The 15468-nt window shown below is 50.2% G+C and overlaps 1 protein-coding gene across 3 annotated transcripts in view; it reads right to left on the bottom strand.

The window, feature by feature from the left end:
- e4f1 (E4F transcription factor 1) overlaps positions 1 to 14972 on the bottom strand; it is a 73191-nt gene extending 58219 nt beyond the window's left edge. For 2 of the 3 annotated variants that reach the window (XM_072481099.1, XM_072481100.1), the window contains exon 1: positions 14862 to 14966. In XM_072481099.1, coding sequence (XP_072337200.1) covers positions 14862 to 14925 — 64 coding nt within the window. In that variant the 5' untranslated portion in view covers positions 14926 to 14966. Of the gene's footprint in view, positions 1 to 14861 lie in introns of all 3 variants that reach the window. The other variant, XM_072481101.1, reaches the window with a different exon arrangement.
- Positions 14973 to 15468: the final 496 nt, after the last annotated feature.

Raw genomic sequence — 15468 nt, 5'->3', positions numbered from 1 at the left:
CCAGGGAGGTGGGATGGAAGTTTTCGGAAATGGGAAGAGAGGGGGTTCAAGACACTAAAAGATTTGTTTCTTCGGGGTCGGTTTGCAAGATTGAGGGAGTTGGAAGCGAAGTATGGGCTGGAGCAGGGAGAAGTGTTTAGGAACATGCGGTTCGGGATTTTGCCAGGAAGGAGATACAGAGCTTCCCAGAGGAACCGGCTCCACATTGCTGGAGGAGGTGCTGACGACAAGAGGACTGAAGAAAGAGGATAAGGCACCACTGGAAGGGATCAAAGCAAAGTAGGAGGAAGAGCTGGGAGAGGTTATAGAGGAGGGAGTCTGGTGTGAGGTGCTCCGGAGAGTGAATGCCTCCACCTCATGTGCGAGGTTGGGGCTGATACAGCTGAAGGTGGTACATAGAGCGCACCTCACGAGGGCGAGGATGAGCCGATTTTTTGAAGGAGTAGAGGATGTGTGTGAGCGTTGCCGGGGGGGGGGGGGGGGGGGGGGGGGGGGGGGGGGGGCTAATCATGTTCATATGTTTTGGTCCTGTCCAAAGCTAGGGGAGTACTGGAAGGAGGTGTTTAGGGTAGTTTCCAAGGTGGTGCGTGTGAAACTGGACCCGGGTCCCCGGGAGGCCATATTCTGGGTGTCGGACCAGCCAGGGTTGGAAACGGGAGCGGAGGCAGACATCATAGCCTTCGCCTCGTTGATCGCCCAAAGGCGGATCCTGCTGGGATGGAGAGCAGCCTCTCCACCCAGTGCCCTGGCGTGGCGGGGGGACCTGCTGGAATACTTGACCCTTGAGAAGGTTAAGTTCGGACTTCCGGTTGCGGCTATGCCTAGGTAGGTCGCACGTTCGGCAGCTCCCGCCGGGAACGGACTTTTGGGCTCTTCAGAGGGGCCCCAACGGCAATTGATCGACGGCTTCCAGTGTGGGAAGGTGACAGCAAGGTCCCCCCCGACATTATATGGATTGGATCAGGAGCGGAGTGACTAAAAAAGTGATCCTGGTGCAGCAAAAAGTGCGAGGGAGGAAAAGCAAGATGGCGACGGGTGGAGACCAAGCCGCGTGGGCGCAGGAGCAGCAGGAGTTTCTTAAACGCTGCTTTGAGGAGCTGTGGACAGAAATGCTGGCGCCAATGAAGGCGGCGGTTGAGAAGCTTGTGGAGACCCAGAAGGCCCAAGGGGCGGCGATCCGGGAGGTGCGGCATAAAGCTTCGGAGAACGAGGACGAGATCTTGGGCCTGGCGGTGAAGGTGGAGGCGCACGAGAGGTGGGTGGAAAAATTCGAGGACGTGGAGAATAGGTCGAGGAGGAAGAATCTTCGGATTCTGGGTCTCCCTGAAGGAGTGGAGGGGCCCGATGCCGGGGCATATATGAGCACGATGCTCAATTTGCTGATGGGCGCGGGAGCTTTCCCGCGGCCCCTGGAGCTGGATGGGGCTCATCGGGTCCTGGCAAGGAGACCCAAAGCCAACGAGCCGCCAAGGGCTGTAGTGGTGAGGTTCCACCGCTTTGTGGACAGAGAGTGTGTCTTGAGGTGGGCCAAAAAAGAGCGGAGCAGCAGGTGGGAGAACACAAAGATCCGAATTTATCAGGACTGGAGTGCGGAGGTGGCTAAGAAGAGGGCTGGTTTTAACCGGGCTAAGGCAGTGCTCCATCGGAAGGAGGTGAAGTTCGGGATGCTGCAGCCAGCGCGATTGTGGGTCACGTTCCAAGATCGGCACCACTATTTTGAAACACCTGATGAGGCATGGAACTTTATACAGACTGAAAAATTGGACTCAAATTGAGGGTTTGTCGTGGGGGGATGTTTACTGTGTTTACTGCGTTTGGGGAATGTTCTTTTTGTTTTGGTGCTGGGTGGGGATGGGTGAATGGATTTGATGTGGGGGCTGTGGGAGAGTGTGGGCGTCGGTGTTGGAGGGGCAGGGCCCCACGGAGGAAGAGGGGAGGTGGAGGCCCGGGGTTGGGGAGTTGGGGTAAGGCCGCAAAAAGGAGCTGCGCCAGAGGGGATGGGGCCGGCTCAGGAAAGTGTGGGCTTTTTCCCGCGTCAGGGAAGGATGGGGGCGGGGCCGGGGGGGGGAGGTGCTGGAGAGGAGTGCACACTGACTGCCAAGTAGTGGGTGAATTCTCACACTAGGGGGTCGATGGAATGGTGGGAGAGGCCGGGGTCAGCAGGAGTCAGCTGACTTACGGGAGTGTCATGGGGGGAGCAAAATGACTAGATGAGGATCTAGCGGGGGGGAGGAGGGGGATAGCGGGGAACTAGGTTGCTGCTGCATTGGCCAAAAGGGAGCTGGAAGTAGGAGAGATAGTCGGGGTGGGGGTCCACCACCTGGGGGACTGGAGGGTGCGGGAGGCGCGGGCACGTGGCTGGCCTAGAAAAGGAGATGGCTAATCAGCAGGGGGGGTGGCAAGTAGCCCCCCGATCCGGCTGATAACTTGGAATGTGAGGGGCCTGAACGGGCCGGTCAAGAGGGCCCAGGTGTTCGCGCACTTAAAGGGACTGAAGGCAGACGTGATTATGCTCCAGGAGACACATCTGAAGGTGGCAGATCAGGTTAGGCTGAGAAAGGGATGTGTAGGACAGGTCTTTCATTCAGGGCTGGTTGCGAAGAACAGAGGGGTTGCAATACTGGTGGGGAAGCGGGTGTCGTTCGAGGCACTGAATATTGTAGTGGATAATGGAGGTCGATATGTGATGGTGAGTGGTAGGTTGCAGGGGGTGCGGGTGGTACTGGTGAACGTATATGCCCCGAATTGGAATGATGCCGGATGTATGAAACGCATGCTGGGTCGGATACCAGATCTGGAGGTAGGAAGCTTGATAATGGGGGGGCACTTCAACACGGCGCTGGACCCAACACTGGACCGTTCTAGGTCCAGGATGGGTAAGAGGCCGGCTGCGGCCAAGGTGCTTAGGGGGTTTATGGACCAGATGGGGGGAGTGGATCCATGGAGGTTTGCCAGGCCGCTGGCCAGGGAATTTTCCTTCTTTTCCCACGTCCATAGAGCCTACTCCCGGATAGATTTTTTGATTTTGAGTAGGGCGCTAATCCCGAAAGTGGAGGGATCGGGATATTCGGCCATAGCCATCTCGGACCATGCCCCGCATTGGGTGGAGCTGGAGTTGGGGGAGGAGAGGGACCAGCGCCCGCTGTGGCACCTTGATGTGGGACTGTTGGCGGATGAGGGGGTGTGCGGGCGGGTGCGGGGCTGTATTGAAAGATATTTGGAGGCCAACGACAACGGGGAGGTGCAGGTGGGGGTAGTCTGGGAGGCGCTGAAGGCGGTGGTCAGGGGAGAGCTCATCTCCATTAGGGCCCACAGGGAGAAGAGAGAGGGGAGGGAGAGGTTGGTGGGGGAGATTCTAAGGGTAGACAGGAGGTATGCAGAGGCCCCCGAGGAGGGGCTACTTAGGGAGCGATGGAACCTCCAGACGGAATTCAACCTGTTGACCACAGGGAAAGCAGAGGCACAGTGGAGGAAAGCACAGGGGGGTGACGTGAGTATGGGGAGAAGGCGAGTCGGATGCTGGCACATCAGCTTCGTAAGAGGGAGGCAGCGAGGGAGATTGGTTGAGTTAAGGATAGAGGGGGGAATACGGTGCGGAGTGCGGTGAGAATAAACAAGGTATTTAGGGACTTCTATGGGGATCTGTACAGGTCTGAGCCCCCAGTGGGGAGGAGGGGATGCGACGATTCCTAGATCAGCTGAGGTTCCCGAAGGTGGAGGAGGAGGAGGTGGCTGGTTTGGGGGCACCGATTGGGCTGGAGGAGCTGGTTAAAGGATTGGGGAGCATGCAGGCGGGGAAGGCCCTGGGGCCAGATAGCTTCCCGGTTGAATTCTACAGGAAATACGTGGACCTGCTGGGCCCGTTGCTAGTGAGGACTTTTAATAAGGCGAGGGAGGGGGGGACCTTGCCCCCGACAATGTCCAGGGCGCTGATTTCTTTGATCTTGAAGCGGGACAAGGATCCATTGCAATGCGGGTCGTATAGACCGATCTCGCTCCTCAACGTTGACACTAAGTTGCTGGCAAAGGTGCTGGCTACAAGAATTGAGGACTGTGTCCCGGGGGTGATTCATGAGGACCAGGCGGGATTTGTGAAGGGTAGGCAGCTAAATACAAATGTGCGGAGGCTCCTCAATATGATTATGATGCCCTCGCTGGAGGGGAAGCGGAGGTAGTGGCAGCTATGGACGCGGAGAAGGCCTTTGATCGGGTGGAGTGGGAGTATCTTTGGGAAGTGTTGCGGAGGTTTGGGTTCGGGGAGGGGTTCATCAGTTGGGTCAGGCTGCTATCTAGAGCCCCAGTGGCGAGTGTGGCTACGAACCGGCGGAGGTCGGAGTTCTTTCGGCAGTACCAGGGGACAAGGCAGGGGTGCCCCTTATCCCCCTTGTTGTTTGCACTGGCAATTGAGCCGTTGGCCATGGCACTGAGGGAGTCCAGGAAATGGAGGGGACTGGTCCGGGGGGGGGGCAGAGGAACACCGGGTGTCGTTGTATGCCGATGACCTGTTGTTGTATTGTTGTATGTGGCGGATCCAGTGGAGGGGATGGCGGAGGTCATGCGGATCCTTAGGGACTTTCCGGGGTATAAACTCAACGTAGGGAAGAGTGAGCTCTTTGTGGTGCATTCAGGGGACCAGGGAAGGGGGATAGACGAGCTACCGCTGAAGAGGGCGGAAAGGAGCTTTCGGTACCTAGGGATCCAAGTAGCTAGGAGTTGGGGGGCCCTGCATAAGCTCAATTTGACGCGGTTGGTGGAACAGATAGAGGAGGATTTTAAAAGATGGGATATGCTGCCACTCTCACTAGCAGGTAGGGTGCAGTCGGTCAAAATGACGGTCCTCCCGAGGTTGCTCTTTGTGTTCCAGTGCCTTCACATTATGATCCCCAAGGCCTTTTTCAAACGGGTAAGCAGGAGCATCATGGGATTTGTGTGGGCGAATAAGATCCCGAGGGTGAAGTGGGTGTTTCTGGAGCGTAGCAGGGACGGGGCGCTGCCGAATTTGTGTGGCTATTATTGGGCAGCCAATGTGGTGATGATCCGTAAGTGGGTAATGGAGGGAGAGGGGGCGGCGTGGAAGAGGTTAGAGATGGCGTCCTGTGTGGGCACGAGCCTGAGGGCGCTGGTGACAGCACCGCGGCCGCTCTCGCCGACAAGGTGCACCACAAGTCCGGTGGTGGCGGCGACACTGAATATCTGGGGGCAGTGGAGGCGACATAGGGGTGAGGTGGGAGCCTCGGTGTGGTCCCCGATTCGGGAGAATCATCGGTTCGTCCCGGGAAGGATGGATGGGGGGTTTCGGAGCTGGCATCGGGCAGGGATTAGAAGAATGGGAGACCTGTTCATCGATGGGACGTTTGCGAGCCATGGGGCGCTGGAGGAGAAGTTTGGGCTACTCCCGGGAAACGCTTTCAGGTACATGCAAGTGAGGACGTTTGTGAGGCGGCAGGTGAGGGAATTCCTGCTGCTTCCGGCACGTGGGATTCAGGACAGGGTGATTTCGGGTGTATGGGTTGGAGAAGGCAAGGTTTTGGCGATTTACCAGGAGCTGAAGGAAGAGGAGGAGGCCTCGGTGGAGGAGTTAAAGGGCAAGTGGGAGGAAGAGCTTGGGGAGGAGATAGATGAGGGTCTGTGGGCTGATGCCCTGAGCAGGGTTAATTCTTCCTCCTCTTGCGCCAGGCTCAGCCTAATACAGTTCAAAGTTACTCACAGAGCGCACATGACAGGGGCGAGGTTGAGTAGGTTCTTTGGAGCGGAGGACAGATGTGGGAGGTGCTCGGGGAGCCCGGCAAATCACGTCCATATGTTCTGGTCGTGCCCGGCGCTGGATGGGTTTTGGAGGGGTTTTGCGAGGACTATGTCCAAGGCGGTGAATGCCCGGGTCAAGCCGAGCTGGGGATTGGCATTATTTGGGGTATCGGACGAGCCGGGAGTGCAGGAGGCGAAAGAGGCTGGTATTCTGGCCTTTGCGTCCCTGGTAGCCCGGCGGAGGATTTTGCTACTATGGAAAGATGCAAAGCCCCCTAGTGTGGAAGCTTGGATCAATGACATGGCAGGGTTCATCAAGCTGGAGAGGATAAAGTTTGCCTTGCGAAGGTCTGTGCAGGGGTTCCTCAGGCGGTGGCAATCGTTCCTAGACTATCTCGCGGAGCGTTAGGAGGAGGTCAGCAGCAGCAGCCCAAGGGCGGGGGGGAGGGGGGGGGTTTCAATTGGGGTGGCGTTTGGGTGAAGGTAGGGGGGGGTTTCCCTATTTGTGTTTTTAAATGTTATATGGGGGGTTATTGTTATATGGGGGAAATCCAATGTATAATTTCTGATTGTTGTGTTCTTGTTTCTTTCTTTTTGTTGGCGGGGGGGGGGGGGGGGGTTGTTGAAAATTTGAATAAATATATATATTTTTTTTTTAATCAAAAAAAAGAGAAGGTTAAGTTCGAACTGAGGGGAAGCTCAGAGGGGTTCTACAAGTCCTGGGCACTATTTATTATGCACTTTCAAGAACTGGATAACATTGAACATTAATGGGGGGGGGGGATGGGTGGGAGGGTTGGGGGGGAGGGGGGCTGTGTATATTGAGGGTGACTATGGGTCATCCCTGATTCCTTTTTGTCATTTGTTTATGTGAACATGCAGGCTGATGTTTGGGGGTTGGTGGGAGGATGGGAGCGTTGTTATTGTTATGGGGATTGACATATCTTGCTAGTTATTGTTTATTGTTGATGGGTGTAAATGCGGGAGAAAATGTGAAAGGAGAATAAAAATATTTAAAATAAAAAAAACAAGGGGGAGCCAGTCGATGTGGTATATTTGGATTTTCAGAAGTCCCGCATAAGAGATTATTATGCAAAATTAAAGCGCATGAAATTGGGGGAAATGTATTGAGGTGGATAGAAAACTGGTTGGCAGGGACGAAACAAAGAGTAGGGATTAATGGGTCCTTTTCAAATTGGCAGGCAGTAACCTGTGGGGTACCACAGGGATCGGTGCTGGGACCCCAGCTATTCACAATATATATATGATTTGGATGAGGGAACAAAATGTAACATCTCAAAGTTTGCAGATGATACCAAATTAGGTGGGAGGGTGAAATGTGATGAGGATGCAGGGATCCTACAGCAAGACCTGGAAAGGTTGGGCGAGTGGGCAAACCAATGGCAGATGCAGTTTAATTTGGATAAGTGTGAGGTTATTCATTTTGGAAGCAACAACAGGAAGACAGATTACTACCTGAATGGTTGTAAATTGGGAGAGGGGAGTGGCAGCAGGACCTGGGTGTCCTTGTGCACCATTCACTGAAGGTAAGCATGCAGGTGCAGCAGGCAGTAAAGAAGGCTAATGGTATGTTGGCCTTCATTGCAAGAGGTTTCGAGTATAGAAGCAGGGATGTGTTGCTGCAATTGTACAGTGCCTTGGTGAGGCCACACTTGGAGTATTGTGTGCAGTTTTGGTCTCCTTCTCTGAGGAAGGATGTTCTTGCTCTCGAGGGAGTGCAGCGAAGGTTTACCAGACTGATTCCAGGGATGGCGGGACTGTCATATGAGGAGAGATTGACGAGGTTGGGATTGTTCTCGCTGGAGTTCAGAAGAATGAGGGGGGATCTCATAGAGACTTCTAAAATTCTAACAGGACTAGACAGGGTAGCTGCAGGGAAGATGTTACCAATGATAGGTGTGTCCAGAACCAGGGGTCACAGCCTGAGGATTCAGGGTAAACCATTTTGGACAGAGATAAGGTTTAGCACAGGGCTAAAGCAGGCCAAGGCAAGCCAGCAGCACGGTTCAATTCCCGTACCAGCCTCCCCGAACAGGCACCGGAATGTGGTGACTAGGGGCTTTTCACAGTAACTTCATTTGAAGCCTACTTGTGACAATAAGCGATTCCATTTTCATTTTTCATAAGGAGACACTTCTTCACACAAAGAGTGGTGAGCCTGTGGAATTCATTACCACAGGAAGTAGTTGATGCTAAAACTTTGAATATATTCAAGAGGCGGCTGGATATAGCACTTGGGGAGAATGGGATCAAAAGCTATGGGGAGAAAGCAGGATTAGGCTATTGAGTTGGATGATCAGCCATGATCGTGATGAATGGCAGAGTAGGCTCGAAGGGCCAAAAGGCCTCTTCCTGCTCCTATCTTCTATGTATCTATGGACTGGAAATCCACTGGACTGGACAGGACTGGTATGTGATGCTTCAGAGGTTGAGTAAGAACTTTATTTATTATATATGCAAAAATGTTCTGAACTTGGGGATTGAGGGAACAATATTGAAATGAGCTGATGCTTGCAAATTGGGAGGCATTGCAAATTATGCAGATTATGCAGTAAAAATCTACAAAGCATTGGTAGGATAATAGGATGAGTAGGTAGATGCCAGGTGCAGTTCAATGTGGAATTAATTGAGGTCAATCATTTTGAATGTAATGATAGGTAAAGGAAATACAGTTTTGAAAGGCAAGATTTTAACTGGCATACTGGAACAGTGGATTTTGCTAATCAGATAAACCTAAAACAAAAATCATGTAATCTTTCATTTATTCACAGCTTGGGGACTTGTGGCGGTTGTTTTGTGCATGCATTTTAAAATACGCTTCCATTGGTCATACAGCACTTTGGGATGTTCCAGGATTTCCTGTGTCATTGCTTCTGATGAGTGAAAGGATAATTAATTGCAATAGAGGAGGCTACTAACCAGGTGTGACCTGCAGATAAAACAGGAAGTGTGACATTTACTGTATGCGACATTATATCTTCTGAGACAGCAATTTCAGACATTGGAGCTATTTCAGACCGGTTTCTTAGAACACGCACCCTATCTCTGGTATGATCCCAAGCGAGACCATTCATTTGTAAAAAGAAATTTGAAAACCTGGTTATGAACCGAAAGAATTATGCCACAAGGCTTCACATTTTATACAAAAATGTTTTGCAATACAAACGTTAAACAAAGCAAAGGCCACTAACTTAACGTTATATACTTAAGTCCGAAAATCTCATCAGTACACTCCTTGTTCTACTGTTATACCCACCCGAGTGTTCCCCTATACTTCGCATGGTCTTGAGGGTTCATTAATTTCTCCTGGGACCAAACCAAGGTGTGCTTCAGCTCTTAGGAATTCACTTTGAGGGCAGCACGGTGGCGCAGTGGGTTAGCCCTGTTGCCTGACAGCGCCGAGGTCCCAGGTTCGATCCCGGCTCTGGGTCACTGTCCGTGTGGAGTTTGCACATTCTCCCCTTGTTTGCGTGGGTTTCGCCCCAACAACCCAAAAGGATGTGTGGGGTAGGTGGATTGGCAACGCTAAATTGCCCCTTAATTGGAAAAAAATGAATTGGGTACTCTAATTTTTTTTTAAAGAAGGAATTCACTTTGATCTTCCTCCCTGTTCCTGTCATTCGTCGAGCGATGATTTCTTGGGGTCCTTCCACTAGCATACGGCTGGGTGACCCTTCAACTCTCTTTAAGGAACTCATGATTCTGGACACCCAAGTTCAAGCGCGGGCCTCAGTGCTTTCTTGCTCAGTCACTCCAAAATGAGAAAACACCTTTGTTTTTTGATACCCCTTCTGCTGCTGGTCCAGAGCTTCTGCCAAATTCTCTCCCTGCTTCTCAAAGTTGCTCCGAGGACCCAACTGCAACTGATGACAGCTCTCTTTCGGCGAATTTCCAAGATGTACTTGCTCTAGTAATAAATTCAATGTTTGGAAAATCACACAGATAAAACCAAAACTAGTACATCCCTGCATACCTATCCCCACGGCGACGTGCCCACCCCCAGGATGTCCTAGATGGAGATTTCAACTAATTAACTTCATCTTCCAAAATATGCCTTTGATCCGAAAAATATATAGATTTTTAAAGATTTTCCCTTCTTTACCAGTCGCTTTCCAATCTTCCTATGATCTGAGAAATGACATGAATAACGTAAACATCTCATCTCCACCAAGACTCAGAAAGGGCCCCCCCTCCCATTGTCCAGTATCTTCCTACTTTAAAAAATAAATACATTTAGAGTACCCACTTCATTTTTTCCAATTAAGGGGCAATCCACCTACCCTACACATCTTTGGGTTGTGGGGGCGAAACCCACGCAAACACGGGGAAAATGTATAAACTCCACACGGACAGTGACCCAGAGCCGGGATCAAACCTGGGACCTCGGCGCCGTGAGGCAGCAGTGCTAACTACTGCGCCACTGTGTTGCCCTAGTATTTTCCCACTTTAACCCTGCCTTTAATTTTTTTTCATAATAAATTTAAAGTACCCAATTCATTTTTTCCAATTAAGGGGCAATTTTAGCGTGGCCAATCCACCTACCCTGAACATCTTTTGGATTGTGGGGGCGAAACCCACGCAAACACGGGGAAAATGTGCAAACTCCACACAGACAGTGACCCAGAGCCAGGATTGGACCTGGGACCTCGGCGCCGTGAGGCAGCTGTGCTAACCACTGTGCCACCGTGCTTTCCCTACCCTGCCTTTAGTCAATAAAAACAGGCCATCTTTGAATTGCAGTCACTTTAAATCTGTTTACCAACCTCACAAACCAGGTGCTTCCATGATCTTATTTTTAAAACTTCAATTCCCAAACTAAATGCTAAATTTCCCGAGTGTCCAAAGACGTGCAGGTTAGGTTGCAGAGATAGGGCAGTGTGGGCTGGGAAGTTGGCCTAGATAGAGTGTTGTTTCGGAGGGTCCGTGCAGACTCGATGGGCCGAATGGCTTCCTTCTGCACTGCAGTGATCCTGTAATTCTAAGTTATATTTCTAGAACATATGAATCACAAAATTAGACATTTTCACAACACTCTCCCAGCCTCTTCCTTTGTAATCTTTGTTACTTGCTTCTAAAAATTGTTAAAAGCGATAAACAATACTCAATTGGTTACAATCCCTATCTGTATTCATCTATATAATTAAAGGTTGTGCATAAACACACATCTTACTCTTGTGGAGCACTTCATGGGAAAGTTACCAAATAAGATTTGACATCCAGTCACACAAGGAGACATGAAGAATGACCAAAAGTTTGATTTGAAAGAGCATCTTGAAGAAGAGAGCGACAGATTTAGGGAGGGGACTCAAGGGTTTGGGCTATAAGCAACTGAAGACACAGCTGCCAGCAGTGGGGTGAAAGAAATGCGGAATGCACACAGTTGAACTGCCATAAACTGGCAAGGCCAGAGTTCAGAGGAAAATGATGTACCTGCAGATCCACTACTTCTGCCCCAAGGTCAGAAAAAAACAGCAGAAAATGCCTGGCTGGCTTTTTGTTTTAAAAGTAAAGCATGATCAGTTGAAACCTTTAAAGACATTCAGGTTCCTCAGTCAATGTACTGCTCAAGCGAAGTTAATTGACAAAAGCAAACCAGATCATACTAAATAAGATAAATGTTATTCTGAGGAGGTGAATCGGTCTCAAAGCCACAAAGTTGAATTACTGTTAAGTCAATGGATGGTAGGTTGCAGGTCAGATGCCACAAAGAAATGTTTGGTTTACTTTCTAATAGCAAACATTATATGAAAAATCAGTCGCCTCCTGTGTGAATAAGATATTTTGAATTTGTGGGAGGCTCATCCATTCATTTTAAATAATTTTCCTTCTTTTGTTGCATTCAGGGATTTGAGACTAAGGAGCCATAATTCCAAGCTCCCCTGCGACAAATTTTTTGGGGGGGTACCCCAAAGATGTGCTGGGGAACCCTTCTCAGAACTTTACAGGTAAGGGTTTGCACAGCATTTGCCCAGAATTGCAAAATTCCTCTGGACAATTATCCTGCATTGGGAACCACCCAAAAACTTGATTTAAATCATCAACTTCAGATGGTGCCGCCAGGGTTACACCAATAGTTACTCTGAAAAAGTTAGAATATTAAAGCCTCTTCTAACTACTGGATAACCATTGTAAACATCCAGACCAATCCCTAAGGGACTCTCTTCCCCCCCCCTCCATGGGGCTCCACCCACATCCCCAACAGAGCTCTTTCCACATCCCTAATCCCCCCCGGACTTCCCCACATCCCTGGTTCCCCCACCCCCCTCCCCAACATCCCAGACCCCTCTTCTCCCACGGGATTCCCTCCACATCCCCGATCCACCCATCCACAGGACTCCCTCCATATCCCTGACCGCCTCCCCAAGCGACTCTCCCACATCCCTGAACCCCATTCCCACCACAGACGCCCCCACATCCATGACCACCCCCCCCCCTCCCTCCAGGACACCCCTCTACAAACCTGACTAGGCACCCAATAGTTTTCCCGACATTCCTAACCCCCTCCAAGCATTAGCCCCCACTGCCCTGGCCCCCCCACCCCGTGACCCATCTTGACCACCCACCCGCCCGCACCCCCCAATCCCACAGACCTCCAACCGCCGCCCCCAGCTAGTTGAGTTTTAAGGAAATTGAGTTTTTAAGAAAGAAACTATTGCTGAAGAAAGGTACAGCAATGTCATAGCAATAAACCAAGTTAAAAATGAGAAAGTCACCAGTGACTGCCATGCAGCATGCAGAAACCAGCCGGTCATTGGCTGACCAGACTCTGAGCATTTCTTGAAATTAAGTCCAGCAAGTTTTGAGGCTAAACCATTACCTACACTACGAGGACATTGCAGACCATTCAAAAATGGCTCACAGGCCATACCCTTAGACAAGCCTGCCTTAGACACTTACCTTCTCTTTGGCCTGTCAATTTCACTACGCCCTTTAAACCTAGCTGTTTTATGGCAGCCAGTGCAGTAAAAAAGGGGGTATGGCCTCCTTTAATCCGCCGGAGCTGGACTGCACTGGAGCGTGCAAGGTGTCTTTTGATGCATGCTCCAAGCAGCACTGGCCATCAACGGTTTCAGCGCAGTTTTCAAGACCAGGTAAGCGGGTTGGAATAGTTAGACCACAGCATGCAGGTGTGATTCCATCTCCATTTTCAAATTGTGCATTTTGTCTCTAGTTTGAACTATATCTTTGTTTGATTATAAATTAATTATAAAACTTTTTGGGCAACTGGAAGGTAAGTGGATAGGAGATTCAAAACTGAGATGTTCTTCTTGCTCCATTACTGGAGGTATGGGGTAATTACAGAATGACAAGGCGGCAAACTTGCATTTATATTGCCATTTTGGCAGCTCAAAGCGCTTTACAGCCAATTAATTACTTTTTGAAGTACAGTCACTGTTGTAATGTAGGAAACGCAGTAGCTAATTCGCAGTAGCTATTTTGTACTCGGCAAACTCCCGTAAGCAGTAATGTGATATGGGCCAGATAATCTGTTATTTGTGGTGTGGATTGAAGGATAAATATTGGCCGGACACCACGGATAGCTCCCCTACTCATTTCTGAAATAGTTCCAATGGCATCTTTTACGTTCATCCAGGCCTCAGTTTAACCTCCCATCCGGAAGACGGTAGCACTGACAGTGAAAGGCTCCCTGTTATATACACATATTCACACATGTTGACATTTTTATTGTAAAAGTTGACAGTGTAACATGAAAAGTAGGATTTGTAGACAGCAATTTTGCACAGATACAAGGTCTTTTGAAAATATATTATGGCTATTGCCCCCTCCCTCCCCTCCTTTTTTAAAAATAAACTTAAGAGTACCCAATTCTTTTTTTCCCCCAATTAAAGGGCAATTTAGCGTGGCTAATCAACCTACCCTGCACATCTTTGGGTTGTGGGAGGGGAGACCCATGCAGACACGGGGGGAATATGCAAACTCCACACGGATAGTGACCCGGGGCCAGTATCGAACAGTGGGTAGCACTGTCGCTTCACAGCACCAGGGTCCCAGGTTCCATTCCCGGTTTGGGTCCCTGTCTGTGCGGAGTCTGCACATTCTCCCATGTCTGCGTGGGTTTCCTCTGGGTGCTCTGGTTTCCTCCCACAAGTCCCAAAAGACATGCTTGATGGGTGAATTGGACATTCTAAATTCTCCCTCCGTGTATCCGAACAGGCACCAGAATGTGGACTAGGGGCTTTTCATAATAACTTCATTGCAGTGTTAATGTAAGCCCACTTGTGACAATAAAGATTACTATTATTATTAAGTCCTCAGCAGCAGAGCTAACCACTGTGCCACCCCATCTCCTTTATTTGTAATGTTGAATTTTTAAATCTTACTCATGTTGTTGCTAACATAGTTCTTGAAGGTTTCTGCCTTCAGTTGCATTTCCAGTGACCACCATATGCCATGATCTAGGCCTAACTCGCTGTGGCCACTATATCTGTAAAAATGGTGGACGGTATGGGGTGAAGCTAAGAGAGGGAAATAGAAATAGGAGAAATGTTTTACGATATAAACTTATGTGCTGAAATGTACTAATACTAAGGTGGCCTTGTAGGCTCAAATGTGGAGTATTGCAACTGGAAATTCATCAGGAGGTTAAAAAGCCAATGGACCCACCATTCAGGACTGCTTATGCTGTATGTATGAATTGCACACTAATGTCAATGGAGATAGGAGAGGGGGAATGGAGGCGAGCACGCAGGTAGAAGTGACACGGAGAACAAAGGTGGAATGGGCAGAGGGCACATGGGGTAGAAATACAGTCAGGCACAGAGGGTGGAGTCTAAAGGCTCAGGAAGCAGAGGGCAAGAGGCATGGGGGTGAGTGGGTAGGAAGTGGGCATGGGGGCGAGTGGATAGGAAGTGAGCATGGGGGCGGCGATTGAGACTAGGCTTGGGGACTCTTAGTGGAGACTCGGGGTTAAGTATCAGCCGGTAACTAGATGCAGCGGGTCCCACTTGAATCGACCGCCTTTCATCCTCCGGCCTTGCCTTATTGACCCTGGCCTTTACTAAGACTTGACTGCCTCCGGCCCAGATGGCCCAAGAAAGTGCAGGAGCCGAGGCCGAGCCAGGGCATCGCGTTACCTTCCTCGCCGACGCCGCTCGTGGCCACCACAGGCTGCCTCTCTGCCGTATTCTCGGAATTCATCAGGACTTCCTCTCCCTTGTCGCAAGGAGCAAAATGGCGGGTTTACGACCTGCCGCCAAGGGTGGAGCCAGCGGAGTATAGTGCGCACGTTACTGCGGCTGCGCGGCGCATTGTACACTGGGAGATGTAGTCCAGTAACTGCGCAAGTTACCATTTTCAACCTACTTTAAAATTAGATGTTGAGTGGGTGGCGATGGGATCGTAGCTAAGTTCCCATGTCTGTTTTACACCTGATCAAAATTAATGGGATCGTATGAATTATAGAAGTGGTTATAGAGTTCAATTGTTCAGATTTTTCTCCTGCATATTATGTTTTAGAGGAGTGTGCTAACGAGGTAGGCTTGGTAGACCTAAACAATGACCCTGGAATGAAGACACCCCCATTAACTGAGCGACTCGGACTGCAAAAACATTTGCTGGACGGGCAGGAGGAAAAGTTGAACAGTTTCCATATTTGCTCTTTCAGATGTTATGGTCTGTGTCTCATTGGGCAGCACTGTAGCACAGTGGTTAGCACAGTTACTTCACAGCTCCAGGGTCCCA

This window comes from Scyliorhinus torazame, chromosome 17 (assembly GCF_047496885.1).
Source record: "Scyliorhinus torazame isolate Kashiwa2021f chromosome 17, sScyTor2.1, whole genome shotgun sequence".
NCBI lineage: Eukaryota > Metazoa > Chordata > Chondrichthyes > Carcharhiniformes > Scyliorhinidae > Scyliorhinus > Scyliorhinus torazame.
Note: the sequence above shows the minus strand (reverse complement) of the source record. Positions and strands in the feature narration are given on the sequence as shown.